General features: G+C 46.5%; 1 protein-coding gene across 1 annotated transcript in view; it reads right to left on the bottom strand.

Moving 5' to 3' along the window:
* LOC132884556 (peripheral plasma membrane protein CASK-like) overlaps nucleotides 1-14,398 on the bottom strand; it is an 86,382-nt gene extending 71,984 nt beyond the window's left edge. Inside the window, exon 1 of the mRNA XM_060918415.1 lies at nucleotides 13,768-14,398. Coding sequence (XP_060774398.1) covers nucleotides 13,768-14,398 — 631 coding nt within the window. The remainder of the gene's footprint in view (nucleotides 1-13,767) is intronic.
* Between the last annotated feature and the right edge of the window lie 2,577 nt (nucleotides 14,399-16,975).

A 16,975-nucleotide genomic window follows, 5' to 3' on the forward strand; every position in this document is an offset into this window, starting at 1 on the left:
TCTTACTTTGTGAAGGTCCCTCCTCCCAATTTTCCCGCAGCACGTCCAGGATGACGCGCGGCTTACGCCCATATAATAATTCGAACGGGGAGAACCCCGTGGAGGCTTGGGGGACCTTTCGCACTGAGAACAGCAAGGGTTCAAGCCACTTATCCCAATTACGTGCGTCCTCACTTACGAATTTCTTAATAATATTTTTGAGGGTGCGGTTGAACCGTTCCACTAAACCGTCGGTTTGTGGGTGATATACACTGGTGCGGATCAGCTTAATCCCCAATAACCCATACAGCTCGCGCAGTGTTCGTGACATAAACGTAGTGCCTTGGTCAGTCAGAATCTCTTTCGGGATTCCAACTCGGGAGATGACACGGAAGAGTGCCTCTGCAATACTGCGTGCTGAGATATTGCGCAGAGGCACTGCTTCTGGGTATCGCGTTGCATAGTCCACCAGAACTAATATAAAGCGGTACCCTCGTGCTGACCGATCTAATGGCCCAACGAGATCCATCCCAATTCTCTCAAACAGGGTCTCGATTAACAGTAGAGGTCGCAAAGGCACTTTTGGAATGGCCGCTGGATTTACTAACTGGCATTCGCGGCATGCCGTACACCACGTACGGACATCGCCGCGAATCCCCGGCCAATAGAATCGGGCCATTATTCGGGCTAGTGTTTTATCCTGCCCCAAGTGTCCAGCCATGGGATTAAAGTGAGCTGCCTGGAATACCAATTCCCGGCGGCTCTTTGGAATCAAAAGCTGCGTGACTCGCTCTTTAGTTTGAGTGTCCTGCGTCACTCGGTATAATCTATCCTTCATAATCGCGAAGTAGGGGAAGGACGGGGTGGCGTTCGGCTGGAGCGTTTGACCATCGATTACTCTCACTTGGTCAAACGCATGCCGCAGAGTCTCATCTCGCGACTGCTCTAATGGGAAATCCGTGAGGGATTCCCCAATAGAGAGAGGAGGGGCCGGCGGCTCCTCACTCTGACGCGGAGATGAGGTAGACGGCTCTGTGACAGCTGCTCCCGCCAAAGCGACACCGGGACCTCCCCCTGTCAACTGGCAGGACCCACTCTCTACTAGGCGCGTCATTAAACCCCGAAATCCCGGCCAATCAGTCCCCAAAATTAAAGAGTGGGTAAGGCGAGGATTAACCGCTGCCTTCACTATAAATTTTTCCCCTCTGAAAATAATGTGGACCGACACCAAAGGGTAGCGGTGAACATCCCCGTGCACACACAACACCCTCACCCCTTGTGCTCCCCCCAATGCCTCGTTTTGAACCAGGCTTTGGCGAATTGAGGTCTGATTACAACCAGAATCCACCAACACCTGATATGTAGCCCCTTGGATACTCACCGGTATGCGATACGCTCCGGCCCGATCGAGGGCGGCCTCTGGCGCATCGGGGATCCGAACCACCGCGCCCACTTCCATTGTCGTGCACTGCTGTTGAAGGTGGCCCGGCTCCCCGCAGCGCCAGCCAACCGGCCCGGGCTTTCCCTCTGCACCGGTGATCTGGGGTTCACTCACCTGAGGTGGGGGAGAGACAGACACAGAAGGGAGAAACGGGAGGGCACCGCGGGTGCGGCGGGCCGGCTGGGGTGGGGCCAGCCCCCGCCTCCGCGGTGGGGGAATGGGGCGAGGACGGGACACAGGAGGAGGGGGAGAGAGAGAGAGAAGAGGAGAGAAGAGAAGATGCCCTCTGCCATCCTGCCGCCGGGACAGCCGCCAAATGGTCCTCCGCCAGCTCGACTGCCTGATCCAGCGACGCCGGGCGGTGGCACCGGACCCACTCCGCAGTTCCTGCTGGCAAGCGAGCGACGAACTGTTCCAGCGCCACCTGGTCGAGGATTCCTTCGGCGTCGCGGTTGTTGGCCCTCAGCCACCACCAGCAGGCATCCCGGAGCTGCTGGCCAAACGCGAACGGCCGGCCGACTTCCTCCAAGCGCAGCGCGCGGAAGCGCTGGCGCTGCTGTTCTGGAGTGCGCCCCACGCGCTGGAGGACGGCCTGGCGGAGGTCCGCGTAGGCCAGCCGGCGGTCGGCGGTGAGCTGTAGCGCGGCCAGCTGTGCTTCTCCCGTGAGCAGGGGGAGGAGGCGCGCCGCGCGCTGCTCCATCGGCCACCCCGAGGCTTCGGCGACTTGCTCAAAGAGCGTGATGAACGCCTCGGGGTCATCCTGCGGGCCCATCTTGGTGACAGTGAGGGGAGACGGGCCCGCGGCAGGAGCGCTGGTGGACCCCGCCGACGCGAGGAGGTGCACGAACGCCTGTCGATCTTCTTGTTGGGCCAACACCAGGGCCTCGAACCGCTCTTCTTGCTCCTTTCGGAGGGTGAGTAGCACCTGGTGCTGGCTTTGCTGGGCCGTGGCAAGGGCGTGGACCAGTTCAGCAAATGGGGAGGACTCCATGGGGCTGAGAGGCTGCTGTGCTCCAGATCCCGGGTTTCGGCACCACTGTAGAGGTCAGAGCAGGTGGGTGGAGCACAGAAGTACGGCAGGACAGAACTGAGTTCAAAAAAACTATTTATTGTGCTCCTTTTCAGTTAAACACACACACTCCCAGTCACCCAGAGACACACACACACACAAGTCGTCTGGTGCAGGAGAGAGCTCACTTCCTCTGCTCTCTCTCTCTCCTTATATAGGGCGTGGTTGCTGGGAAGACACACAAACAGGTTAATTGCTCTCAGGTGAAGTGATTCTGTCACTTACCTTCCCTGACTCCGCCCTCCTGTCACAGACCGGCGCTTGACCACGCCCCCGCTGCCACAGTAGGCTGCAGCATAGGCATCATGGGGGTGGAGGAGTTTGTCCATGAGCCACTGGAACATAGTAGGAGTACCAAATAACCCAAAAGGAAGCATGATGAATTGGTGTAAGCCAAATAGTGTGGAAAAGGCTGTTTTCTCTCAGGATAGAAGAGTCAAAAGGATCTGCCAAAATCTCTTTGCAAATCCAGTGTCAAATAAAAGTGAGCAGAGCCTTATCGATTGAACAATTCATCAATGCGAGGAAACTGGGTACACATTGGATTTAGACACTGCATTGACTTTTCTATAGTCCACACAGAACTGGACAGACCTGTCGGTCTTGGGGACCAGGACCACCAGGCTGCTCTAATCACTGTGGGACTCCTCAATTATTCCCATTTCAAGCATGGCCGTGAGTCCATCCTGAACCACTGCTTTCTTGTGTTTGGGCAAGCAGTATGGGTGGCTATGCACCACCACCTCTGGGGGCATGCCAATGTGGTGCTCTTTGAGGTGAATGCAGCCAGGAAGGGGAGAGAACACGTTGGAAAACTCCGCTTGCAACCTGGCAACCTCTGCGAGTTGGGCCGGTGAGAGGTGGTCTCCACAGGGGACTGAAGTGGCTTGAGTAGTTACTTTCGTTTTTACCTCCAGCCCCAGTTCCACTCTCTCCAGAACTACTGACGCCAATGCCATGGGGACCCCCTCGTTCCAATGATTTAATAGGTTGAGATGGTATATTTGTAGTGCCCCACCCATATCTGTTCACCTCACCTCATAGTCGATGTCCCCGATTCTCCATGTGATCTCAAAGGGCCCTTGCCACTTAGTGATTTGTTCTGTGAGCACTTTATCTGCCGGTTTGAACTGTCTAAAGCATGCAACCCTGTTGTACAGCCGGGCTTGACATTCTTGTGCCTACTGTAAATTCTCCTGGGTTAAGTGACTGAGTGTGTGGAGCTTTGTGCACAGGTCGAGAACATACCGAATTTAATTTTTACTGTTTGAAGGTCCCTCTGCCTAATTTTCCTGCAGCATGCCCAAAATGCCAAGAGGCTTACACCCATATAATAATTTGAAGGGGGAGAATCCCGTGGAAGCTTGTGGGACCTTTCATACTGCGAATAACAGGGGCTCGAGCCATTTCTTTCTATTACATGCGTCTTTGCTTACAAACTTCTGAATTAAATTTTTAAGAGTTTGGTTAAATCATTCTATCAGGTCGTCTGTTTGTAGGTGATAAATGCTGGTGCAAATGGATTTAATTCCTACTGTAATAACTCATACAGCTCGCAGAGTGTGTGTGACATGAATGTAGCGCCTTGGTCAGTCACGATTTCCTTGGGAATCCTGACTTGGTAAATCATTTCAAACAGTGCCTCTGCCACATTGCATCTGGAAATGTTATGTAGCAGGACTGCTTCTGGATGTTGCATTGCATAGACATCTAGGATTAAAATAAAGCGATATCCTTGTGCTGACCAATCTAAAGGGCTAACGAGATCCATACCAATTCTTTTGAAGGGGATCTTGATCGGGGGAGATGGTGCAAGGGCACTTTTGGAGTGGCTGCTGGATTCACCAGCTGGCATTTGTGGCATGCCACACCCCACCTACAGACATCCTCACAAATCCCTGGCCAAAAGAACAAGGCCATTATTCGGGCTAGTGTCTTATCCTGACCCAAGTGTCCAGCCATTGGGTTAAAATGAGTCGCAGGGAATATGAGTTCCCTATGTTTCCCTTTGAACACTCACCTGTATGCGATGCACTCCAGCCTGTATGCGATACACTCCAGACGGGTGGTCTCTGGTATTTTGGGGATCTGGGCCATGGCTCCCACCTCCATCACAGAGCACTAGCCCTGGAAATGCCCAGGTTCCCTGCAGTGCCAGCATACCGGCCAAAGCTTCACCTCTGCACTGGTGTTTTGGGGATCACTCACATGAGGGGGAGAAGACACAGTAGGGACAGAAGGGAGGGGGACACCATGGGCATGGCGAGCCAGCTGCGGGAGGGCTGGCCCCCATTTCCATAGTGGGGGAATGGGGTGGGGACAGGAAAAGGAGAGGGGGGAGAGGGAGGAGGAGAGAGAGAACAAGAAGAGGCAGGTTGTCTGCCTGCTGCTGGAACTGCTGCCAAATGGTCCTCTGCCAACTCAATCATTCAATCCAGCGATGCCAGGCAGTGGCACTGTACCCACTCCACTCTCCCTTCTGGTAGCCATGCGATCAACTGCTCCAGCGCCACCACTTAAATGATCCTCTCAGTGTCGTGGTCTTCTGCCCTCAGCCACCGCTGGCAGGCATCCCAGAGCTGTTGACTGAAGGCGAATGGCCAGCCAACTTCCTTCGGTGTCAGCGTGCAGAAGCACTGACTGTGTTGTTTCAGGAAATGGCCGACATACTGTAGGATGGCTCACTTCAAGTCGGCACAGTTGAACTAACTGTTGGCAGGGAACTCTTGTACGGCAAGCTGGGCTTCTCTGGACAGGAGTGGCAATAGACAAGGAACGCGTTGCTCAATCGGCCACCCCATGCCTCTGCTGCTTGTTCAAACAGCGCAATGAAGGCTTCATGGTTGTCGTGCAACCTCACCTTCATGAGAGTGACGTGGGGAGGGTCTGCAGCAGTGGTGTTCAAGGGCCTTGCCAATGCGAGCAGGTGCCAGAACACATGGCGGTCTTCCTGTTGGGCCAGCAGCAAGGCTTCAAAGCACAGCTCTTGTTCCAATCAGTGGCCAATCAGTGCTTGGTCCTGGCTCTGTTGGTCAGCAGCAAGAGCATGGATGAGCTCCTTGAGTGGGGAGGACTCCATGGGTGGTTCCCTTCAGTATTCCTGGGTTTCAGCACCACTGTCAATATGTCCCTGAGGTGGGTGGAATGCTGAAGCACAGACAGGTTTGAAATTATGTCAAACACAGTCTTATTTTTGATTATTTTGCTTTTCAGCTTAACTGACTCAAGTTTGTTGTGCGTATGCACACACACACACACACACACACACACACACACACTAGTCAGGAGAGACTTCGGCTCTTCGTTCTCTCCCTCCTTTTTTCGACTCTGTCATCAGTGCAACTGACACACACAACATAAATTGACAACAGGTGTTTACCACTTTACCACTCATCTTCCCTGACCCCACTCTCGCTTAACAAATGAATGTTTGACCATGCCCCCACTGCCACAGTGGTTTTGCATTGCCTTGTTGAAATATCCCTGGAAACAATGTTGTCTTGAAGGCAACATATGTCGTTCCAAAATCTCAATGTACTTTTCTGAATTTGTGCACATTCTGTAACATGGGCAATAATCTTGACACCGGATTAAAGTCAACATTGTTTGCAAAATTACTTTCAAATAAAATAAATGTGAAAATTTGTGATTGCATAAGTATTTCTATAAATATTTAAAAGGTACAAGCCGGCATTGCAGGATTGGTGTGTGACATTTTTGACATTGATATTATTCTTTCTGAGACCAGTGAAAATTCAGACATCTCCATCTACAGCCTCTCAGGTCCACGTGCCTTTCTGCCTCAAATTTCTCCCACTTCTCTCCAATTTCTCCTCCACCAAATTTCTGATCACACAAACATGATGGGGCGGCACGGTGGTGTAGTGGTTAGCACAGTCGCCTCACAGCAAGAAGGTTCCGGGTTCGAACCCAGCGGCCAGAGAGGGCCTTTCTGTGTGGAGTTTGCATGTTCTCCCCGTGTCTGTGTGGGTTTCCTCCAGGTGCTCCGTTTTCCCCCACAATTCAAAGACATGCAGTTAGGTTGACGTGGGGCAGCCCTGGGCTGAGGTGCCCTTGAGCAAGGTACCTGACCCCTGACTGCTCCCCGGGCGCTCTGGTGTGGCTGCCCACTGCTCTGTGTGCGTGTGTTGACTCCTTCAGATGGGTTAAATGCAGAGGATGAATTTCACTGTGCTTGAAGTGTGCATGTGATGAATAAAGGTTTCTTTATGATGCCCAGCAACATTGCTTGCATCTGAAGAGTGTTATAAATGTCTCGCAAAAATGACTAGCAAAAACACCTCAACACTTCGTATTTCCAACATGAAGTGTGTTCTACATCACCCTAGATGCTGACATTCTGTTATGTCACTCTATATAAAAACGTACTCGTGTGGCTTTATGCTGGTTCAGTGTAAACAACCAAAGCTGGCATATTGAGAGGTCTTCTTTCCAGCAATATTGTGGGATCTCTGTGTAAAAGGAGCTAATGTTTAGGTAGGTGGTATATGTCAAAGTAACATTCACATGAATGCAAGAACCCAAGTTTTCCCAGCAGAACACTGCCTCTGTGAGTCTACCTTCTTCCCATAGTGCATCCTGGTGCCGTCTCTTGCCCAGGTAATTGATGCACATGCATCTGGTGTAGAGGAAAATTGCAGAGTAGTGATTTTTAGAGAAGCAAGTTTCAGAAAAAAAAACTCTATATAAGGTAAGGAATTTTGTTGCTGTGTCATGCTGTTCTGTTTTGCAAGGTTGTTGTACCGGTAAGCATGTGTATGTGTAGATAGCATTGTTATTCATGGCACACACCCAGAGAGCAATTCCAAGGCAGCAATTCCAGGGCCGAATGCCCTGACCAACAAGAGAAGGGAAACAGGAAAACATCTGGTGATCATCAGGACTGTATTAAAAGGTGTGCGTGAAGAAAGGAAGTGCTTCTCTGGGTGAAATGCTCTGTGATTCACTGCCAAGAGCCTGCTCTTGCAAGAGTATAAGAGAGTCAGATTCTGTTTGCTTTCTTCCAACAGTCTCAAGGTGTTAATTTATTACTTTTCCCCCACAATCCATGGGTCTTGTTGGCAGGATTTCACAAGCAGTGGGAATTTCCAGATCCTTTGAGGAGAAAACATCATTATCGAGTCTGATGAGCTCCCAGGAGATAGACTGTTTGATGGATGACAGGGGATCCCCCACTGCCACTGATGTCCAATGAACTTGTGGTGAGGAAAAGCTTTCTCCTTTATTGTTGTAAATTAATGGCAAATGATTATAAGTTGCAGTGAACTGTAAGAAATGTGTATGTAGATGAGTGGACCCATCTGTGTGCATATTTTTGAAAAGGTAAATACGTATCAATCTGAGAGAGACAAAAAAAAACCTTTCTGCTTTTTTTAAGTAAGGTTTTGGGCTAAACTCAAAACCTACCTGTTACTGATGAATAGAAGTAAAAAAAATCGTGATCACGACATGTTTTGGGTAAATGTGAGAGTAAAACACAGTCTTTGCAGTTCCTCTGCGACATATAAGTAAGATGGGACAAAAAGGAACAAAGCAATCAGAAACTGGGACAACTCCTGAAACCTACCCCTCCTTCTCCAAATGTCAAATTTATGTTAACTAACTATGGACTGGACTCGTGTCAGCAATTTAGGATGTGTGTAGAATGATGTGGCTTCCCAGAGGGAGGCAGTTTAAGTGTGCATCAGATACAGAATTTCGAGGAAAGGTTAACCCTCTGGGGTCGAGAGCTTCACCGGTGAAGCTCGACAAGTTTAGAATGGGTAGGTCATGTATTGAGATAAATATCTTCACGAGTTTATCATCATACAAGCATGATAAACATATTGACAGAAACTTTATACTTTCTTATGTACCCACTGCCAAATAATATTATAGTTTTTAAATTACCTAAATTAGATGAAACATAAAACTTGTCACCTTACTCAGTCACACCTGAAGCGGAGCTCAGAGTGCACAATTACGCATTCATAAAAGACGATTCACATGGTAATGGCATGATAATCACTTTCACTCGTTTGGTTTCGATTGGTTTCTCTCAGGAACGCCCACCATAAACAAGATAAAATATGTCAGACAAAGTTTAGGCTATTTGGAGGTAAAACTTGTTGCGAGACAGCAGACAGTTTTTATGTGCTTCGGATAATTCAGGACAGTAAATCAATTCATGATTCATTTCATGATTCAGGACAGTGATTCAATTTCAGGACAGTAAATCAATTCATGATTCAGTTCTTGATTCAGGACAGCGATTCAGTTCAATCTTGATAACTGCAACACTTATGATGAACAGTGCCTTTTTGTTTTGGTTTTTTTAACTTTGACTTGATCCAGCCACAGATCAACTCGAGTAAGTGTAAATATTTCTTCTATTTATTATGAGCAGATCGGTTGATATGCATGCGCTGTAGTGCATACACAGGGAAAATGACTGCGCAGTTTTTTCCAGAGTTAAAAGTATTTTCCTCAAAATAGTTAATTTTGTTCAATTTTAAGTTTAGAGAGTAAAATTTGGAGTTGGAGCAATATTTCTGAGTAATTATGTAACAGAGTGGGTTGTGGCTCTGAACTGAGTAAAATAGCACGAGTTAATTTCAAGACACACTGAACAGAGTCAACTATCAGATAAATGGAACTGTTGTAAAAATCAGTTTTAGAACTGTGTTGGAATGTGTGAAAAACCAATTAAATACCAATTGTGACTTGACCTGATGGGATTAAGAGTTCATTTTATGGGATTAAGAGTTGGCAGTGGGAGGGGTTTTCCCTCTCCTCCTTGAATGAATGGAAATTTTTTACCCTTCTCATTGAATACACCTCCCACTGCCAACCCTTTTGCCCAAAACAATAGGACATGATTTTTTTTGATGGCCAGTTAATTGTCCAAATCAATGAAGCAGATTTAAGTTTTTGTACTTGATACATTAGTAAGACTGAACAGAATCACCTCAAGTGACCAAAACAGTTCAACTGTTTTTCCCTCACATTCCAACATGTTTCTAACACTGCTTTTTACATCGTCTTCATTTATCTGTTATTTTTAAAAGTACAATTATAACATACATACCACATACAGTGGTGCTTGAAAGTTTGTGAACCCTTTAGAATTTTCTATATTTCTGCATAAATATGACCTCAAACATCAGATTTTCACACAAGTCCTAAAAGTAGATAAAGAGAACCCAGTTAAACAAATGAGACAAAAATATGATACTTGGTCATTTATTTATTGAGGAAAATGATCCAGTATTACATATCTGTGAGTGGCAAAACTATGTGAACCTCTAGGATTAGTAGCTAATTTGAAGGTGAAATTTGAGTTGGGTGTTTTCAATCAATGAGATGACAATCAGGTGTGAGTGAGCACCCTGTTTTATTTAAAGAACAAGGATCTATCAAAGTCTGATCTTCACAACGGATGTTTAAGTGTATCATGGCACGAACAAAGGAGAAGGGCATCTTTTTTATGCCCTGAGGACAGCCTGACTAAGGCAATAAAGAACACTGATGAGCGTTTGTCCAAAGTAGAGCAGGACTGGCAAGAACAACTGATTGCACAGAGAACATGGGACAAAGAGAGAGCCAGAAAGTCTGAGAGGGACTTTGAAGATCTCCAAATGCCCATGGTGGCTGTTGCAGGACCACAGGGGCCAATGATGGTTCATAGACCATGGGATCCACAAGATATTGTGCAAATGGCCACTGAGATAAAGGATCCCAGACAGCCTGGTGGTCCTAAGTGTGCTGAGGAACTTGACAGCTTCTGTAAAACATACCTCCCCACCAGCCATGAATTGCACTGTGTGCTTGCAAGGAAACTAGGTTTGGACTTTAACAAGGTCCAGGACCCGTTTCCTGAAAATGAAGAGCACGCAAACCCCCCAGATTGGATCCATGGCAGTAACCGGCTCTACTGAGAGTTCATTGCTAGATTGCGGGATATTGTCAGAACAAGGTTTCCAGTCCAAATGGACATCACACAGATAACAACCTGTAAGCAGCAGGATGATGAGACAGTAACACAATACCTACAGAAACTGACACATGCATGATACACACTCGGGACTCAAAAGGCCAACCAACATGGCAACCAGCAGGGAAGTAAAACCTTATGAAGCCCACCGAAAGAACGCTTTCCTCAGTGGCCTGAAGCCTGACATAGCTAAGATGGTCAAAGATGGATGTGTCAGGTGGGAGGTATGCAAACTTGCTGAGGTGGAGAGACACACAGTACATGCAGAGAAATGGTTGAATGAGAAGATGCAGCAAAAACAGAGGAAAAAAGATGACACTCTTCACAAGGCTATGCTTACAATGGTGCAAATTACACAAGCAAGCCAACAGCATGAAGCAGGATGTGGAAAGGGCTGAGGAAGAGGTTGACAATGCCAAGATGGCTCCTTCATCTGTGGCTCATTTGATCACTGGCATGACCAATGTTCGTAGTATTGGAGCAGTAAGAGTCCCAAGATCACTGAGATGGCAGACTGACCACCAGTCCTAGTCACTCAAGCTCCTTGCAATGAAGAATCTGCTTTGCGCTCACTGCTTGCTACAGCCTGCACAGAGAGTATGATAAGTGAACAAGTAGGTACATATTCATTTTCATTAACTGATGAGTTGTGCTTGAAATTGTCAATATTTTCTCTAACTATCTCTAATAAGCTTTTAGATTTCTTAGTAGATTCAGGAACATGACATTCTGTCATTAGATCCTCAGAGTTTTTCACACAGCCAAAGATCATAAGCTGATCCCAGATCACTGTGGGCACCTCTGGACAACAGGTCCTTGAGAAATTTACTGAGCCATGCCTCTGTAGACTGTGTGAGTCTGAAATATTTAAGTTTTCATTTTTGTTGTCCCATTGTTGCCCAGTAAATTTGCTAGGGAGAGACCTGATGCACAGGTTAGGCATAAATCTCCTCAGTACCCCAGATGAGTTACAGGTAGTGTGAATCCCAGATCACTCACTCACTCACTCCAATCCTTGTCGCAGGCGACAATAAGGAACTCTGTCACGGCGCTTCTGGTGGCGCCGGGCAGCACGGGTTGTCAGTTGGGCCTCTGAGGTGGTCTTGCCCCATCTTAGGTTGTGACGCCACTTGTCTCGGTCTGCGGTCTCCTGGAACCAGGATGAGGGGTTGATGCCATAACACTTGATGTCATCTTTGGCACATAGCCCAAGAGCATTAGCTCAAAATTGAGTCCAACCCGGAACAAATTAGTAACAAGCTGAATTTTTCAGAATATGTTCAGAATACCCTTAGGAATAACATACTAAAAGTCCCCGGGAATCCACCTTGTGCTCTCTGAGAAATTCAAGATGGCGTCCAGAATGGCCGCCGATTGGAGATTTTTCAATATCTCAGGGATAAAACATAATATAAATGCAATTAAAATGTTAGATTACATGTTCTCTCATACAATAAATGCAAATTCACCATTGTCACACTGTTAAAATTAAAATTAACCAAGATTACAAGGTCATTAATGTGGAAATTACATGGAATTTGATGGTTGACATGATTGACAAATTAGCTTAGTAGGCTACCTACATACATGAACATAATGTAAGACAACAATTAGACATCAATTTCCTTAATATTTAGTGCATCTTTAAGCTTTGATAAAATATTAAAAGGAAATTAAATTTGAGAACTCTATCTTCTAAAACTACAATGGCAAGCTGTTTCAGTACACTTCTTCAACATTCCGGCGACTTTCATGACAAAAAGGTCTGCCTCAATAAAAGCTCTTGCTTATAAACAACAAGTAGACTTAAACACTTCTCAGTGCCTCAGTTGTAATGCTTGGACCTTTGTTGTACCATCAGTGAAGTAGGGAATTTATTCAAGCTTGTTTAAGGGTGGAAAAAATTAATCTTTGAGTTTCTAGCACCAGTCTTTACTACTAGCAATGCCAGTGTGTTCGGACAAAAAATGACTAAACTCAGCATGACCTTTTAAAAATGACTGAACTCAGCATGACCTTTTAACATGCCATTTTTCATTTTATACCACCAATTTACTTTAATTAATATTAATGAAAATAAGTGCTCCAACCCCTAGTAATTGTGTTTGTTGTTTTGTGAACAGAATAGGATGATACGGAGTGAACGAGTAACCAATGGATCCACACTCTATAATCGGTAGTGTACATTAAATAGCACATGTATAGATTTACAATTATCAGTCTGTAATTATTATTGATTGTTGAAGTTGAAAGTTATAGAACAATGACCAGTTGTCTTCTTGTAAATAGGTTCATTATTTGAGGAACACTCAGTCGCCATGATTTATTGTGTTGGATTAGCTTCTTGTTATAATGAACAATATATGTAAATAAATTGTTATAATGGATTGAAGGTAATGTTTTGGAGTTCATGATGTTTTTGGTTTTAGTGAAACTCCCAGTGCCAAAAATATGACAATCTAACCAGACATGGCAAGCGAACACATTATACACAAATATACTGTTATAATAATGTGTACATTGTTATTATATAATGTTAATACACAATGTAATTAATACACACATGTTGGAATTTACTCTCCCACCCTACAAAACATATATTCTGACCTTTTAATTGCATTAATATTTTGTTTTGGGCCTGAGATATGGGCAGATCTCCATTTGGTGGCCATTTTGGATGCCATCTTGAATTTCTCAGAGAGCACAAGGGGGATTTCCGGGGACTTTTAGTATGTTATTCCTAAAGGTATTCTGAACATATTCTGAAATTTTCAGCTTGTTACTAATTTGTTCCAGGTATAACCCTATTACTCCTGGGCTAACAGTCTTTCCATCTTTTTAGGGGTCTGCCATGGTTTCGGGAGCCATTCTTGAGTTCTCTGAACAGAAGTTGTTTGGGGATGCGATGTTCTTCCATCCTGCACACATGTCCCAACCATCTCAGCCTGTTGCCTCTTGGTATCGTTTCTACTGTGGTGGTCTTTGCTCTGGACAGGACCTCCTGGTTTGTGACATGCTGCCACCACCTGATATTCATAATGCTCTGTAGGGACTGCTGATGGAATACCTCAAGCCTGTGGATGTGCTTGGCAAGGGTGGCCCATGATTCACTACCATAGAGGAGCGTTGGGAGGACCACAGCTTGATAGACTGTGAGCTTTGTTGTAATAGATAGCCCTGATCTGTCCCAGCACCTGGATTTGAGGGACTTGTATGCAGCTGCAGCCCTTGATATTCTCCTGCTGATTTAATTTTCTAGTGATGCATCATCAGTCATTGCACTACCCAAGTAGGTGAACTTGTTGGCCCTCTTGAGCTGATGGTCATCAAGCATGACTGGAGGAGGGTCCGCACAGTTTTGATGTAATACCTCTGTCTTTGGCTTGTTGATTTTTAGTCCCCAACTGTTGCATGCACTGTTTAGTGAGTTGGTGGCTGTCTGAAGATCTTCAACATTATCAGTAGCAACAGCTGCATCATCAGCATATAGAAATACTCCCATGGTGGTGGTGGGCACCGACTTGTTCTTCAGACATCTGGTATTAAACAGTTTGCCATCCTGCTTGTGCTTGATGGCCACCCCAAAACCTGGCAGCACCTTGAAGGCATGCCTGAGTACAAAGGTGAAGAACAGGATAAACAAGGTTGGTGCAAGAATGCACCCCTGTCTGAGCCCGGCTGTTACTTCAAATGGGTCTGTAAATTCTCCATTTATTGAGACTCTTGCTTTCATGCCATCATGGAAGCTGCGGATGATGTTAAATACCTTGGCTGGGATCCCAATTTTTAACAGCAGGCTCCACATGAGCGGTCTGTTGATGGTGTCGAAGGCTTTCACCAGGTCCAGGAATATTATGTGGCGCTCACGATGTTGTTCCCTGCTCTTCTCCATGAGTTGTCGTAAGACAAATATCATGTCATTTGTGGATCTGTCGCCTCTAAAGCTACACTAAGCTTCAGGTAGATGTCATTCGACCAAGGGCCGGATTCTGTTCAGTATGACTCTAGCGTAAAGCTTGCCTACCATAGCCAGTAAGGTGATACCTCGATAGTTACTACATGTGAAGCGACACTCCTTTTTGTAGAGGATAACAATGTCTCTGTCTTTAAAGTCCTGAAGGACCCTTTCCTCTTCCCAGATGGTAGTTAGGAGTGAGTACAGCTCTCAAAGTAGGGGTTCTCCACCAGCCTTGAGGACATCACTGGTGATGGAATCAGGTCCTGGGGCTTTGTCTGGGGCCAGCTGCTTGAGGGCCTTTACGAGTTCTTCTATCGTGGGGACTTCTTCCAGACTGGTGATCACTTCCTCTTGTGGAATGTTGTCAAGAGCAGCGGGGTCAGCAGTGCTTTGCTGGTTCAGAAGATTGCTGAAGTGCTCCTGCCATCAGCTGAGAATGTCACTCTTCTCTGTGAGGTGGTTGCCCAAGTTGTCATTGATAGGGCTGAGGCCAGATGTTATTCTCTGTGTGACTAATTTGATTGCCTTGAAAAACCCTTTGGAGTCATGACGCTCAGCACAGGATTCAATATCTTTGGCTTGGTCAAGCCACCATTTGTTTTTCATGTTGTGCAGTTCTTTCTGGCACTTGTTCCTAGCTAGTTGGTATCTGCATTTAGACTGTGGGCTGTTTTCACTGGGGTATGCTTTGAAAGCTTGGTGTTCCTCCTCAAGTAGTGTCTTGGTCGTGTGGTCATTTTCATCAAACCAGTTGCGATGCCTCCTTTTCTGGATGCCTAAAGTTTCCTTGGATGTGTTGTAAATGGTGTTCTTTAGTATATCCCAGTGCTCATCAAGGTCTGAGTGATCGATGTTGGTAAGATCATTGGCAAACTTCTCTTGGAGCTTTCATCTGGTATCCGGGTCTTTTAGAGCATTGGTGTTCAGTCTCTTCGGACCTGCATTTCTTCTAGCTTGTCTTGAGATGTGGAATTTGAGTTTGAGACATGCACAGACCAACCTGTGGTCCGTCCAACAATCAGCACTGTGCCGCACATGAGAGTCAATAACATCGCTCTTGAAGTGGTGACTGACAATGATGAAGTCTATCATATGCCATCTGTTGGATCAGGGGTGCTTCCAGGTGCCCTTGTGGATGTTGGGATGGGCAAACAAGGTGTTAGTGATGGTAAGTCCAAACCTGGTACACATCCCAAGAAGCATGTGGCCCTGTGAGTTAGCATCTCCAAGACAGTACGGGCCGATGGTGTTTGGCCATGTCGCTGTGTCAGATCCTACTCTGGCATTGAAATCACCCAGCAGAAATAATCTATCACCTTTGGGGACTTTTGACAGCAGGGTTGACAGTTGATCGTAAAAGAGGATCTTCTCTTCCATGGGCCTCTTGAAGGTGGGGGCATAGACGCTTATAATGGTGGCGTTGCAGTGTCTTCCAAGTTTAACTCGCATGGTCAACTCCTTGAGTTGACACCAGACCAGCTGATGATAGAGGGACACAACTTTGTCTTCATAACAATAGCAACTCCTTCCATTTTTGGCTGTTCACAACTACAACCAGAGTGGTAAAATGAGTAGTTGCCATCGGTAAACTCTCCTTCTCCTGGGATGCGGCACTCGCTCAAGCAGGCAGTGTCGATGTTTAGTTGCTCTAGCTCAGTTGCAACAAGAGCTGATCTTCGCTCTGGGGCCTGACAGCATGACGTAGAAGCGTCTGAAAGTGTGCGCACATTCCAAGATGCAAGTTTGACCTGAGATGATGTTACATGCACATCTGGGTGTGTCAGAGACAGGGGTTCCAGGAGGATTTGCCCGAGGCTCATCATAAATGCCGGATGGCTGCCCAAGCGTGCAATGTGGAGGTTGTTGTCTTTGTGTAGAGTTTGTAGTGGGTTTCAGGTTTCATGAGCCGAGGTTGCTGGCCTTTGCTCATGAGCAAGCAGGCTGCCCACTTCCGTGTTTGCGTCCTTCACTGGTATTGTCACAGAGTGGAACTAAGAGAGACGCATATCACTGTGACATATACTTGTGAAGCGGTCAAAGAAAGAGTCAGCGGGCTGACACCTGGTGGTACTGACCCAAGCATGCTGGCCGACGAGAGTTAGCATGTAGCTCTGTTGTGCCCTCAAAGGCGGTATGCTCAGCACACTCTCCATAGCTGACCATTGGTTCCTATTGATGATGTTACTTGTTGCGCGCCAATGGAACTCATCTGCTCAGATGCTGTGGTACCTCCATGCTTTGTCAGAGACAGGCTGTTGCGCTCGAGGCTCAGTTCTGACAGGGGCATGGACCCTAGACTGTTCTTTGAATCCCAGATAAGGATGGTGCAACCATGACAATGCTTAAGCAAGACCCATTACCACCCCTTTATGTGTACAAGTGGAGGCTGGCATCCTCAGATGTTCTGAATACGAATCGGGAGCTGGCTGAGATGGCAAAAACACACACTAGCCCAATTAGTACTGATTATATGCAACCAAAAGACTTCCACTGTACCACTCGCATTAGCCATGGGCATCCAGATGTTAAGTTTGA

This window comes from Neoarius graeffei, chromosome 4 (assembly GCF_027579695.1).
Source record: "Neoarius graeffei isolate fNeoGra1 chromosome 4, fNeoGra1.pri, whole genome shotgun sequence".
Taxonomy (NCBI): domain Eukaryota; kingdom Metazoa; phylum Chordata; class Actinopteri; order Siluriformes; family Ariidae; genus Neoarius; species Neoarius graeffei.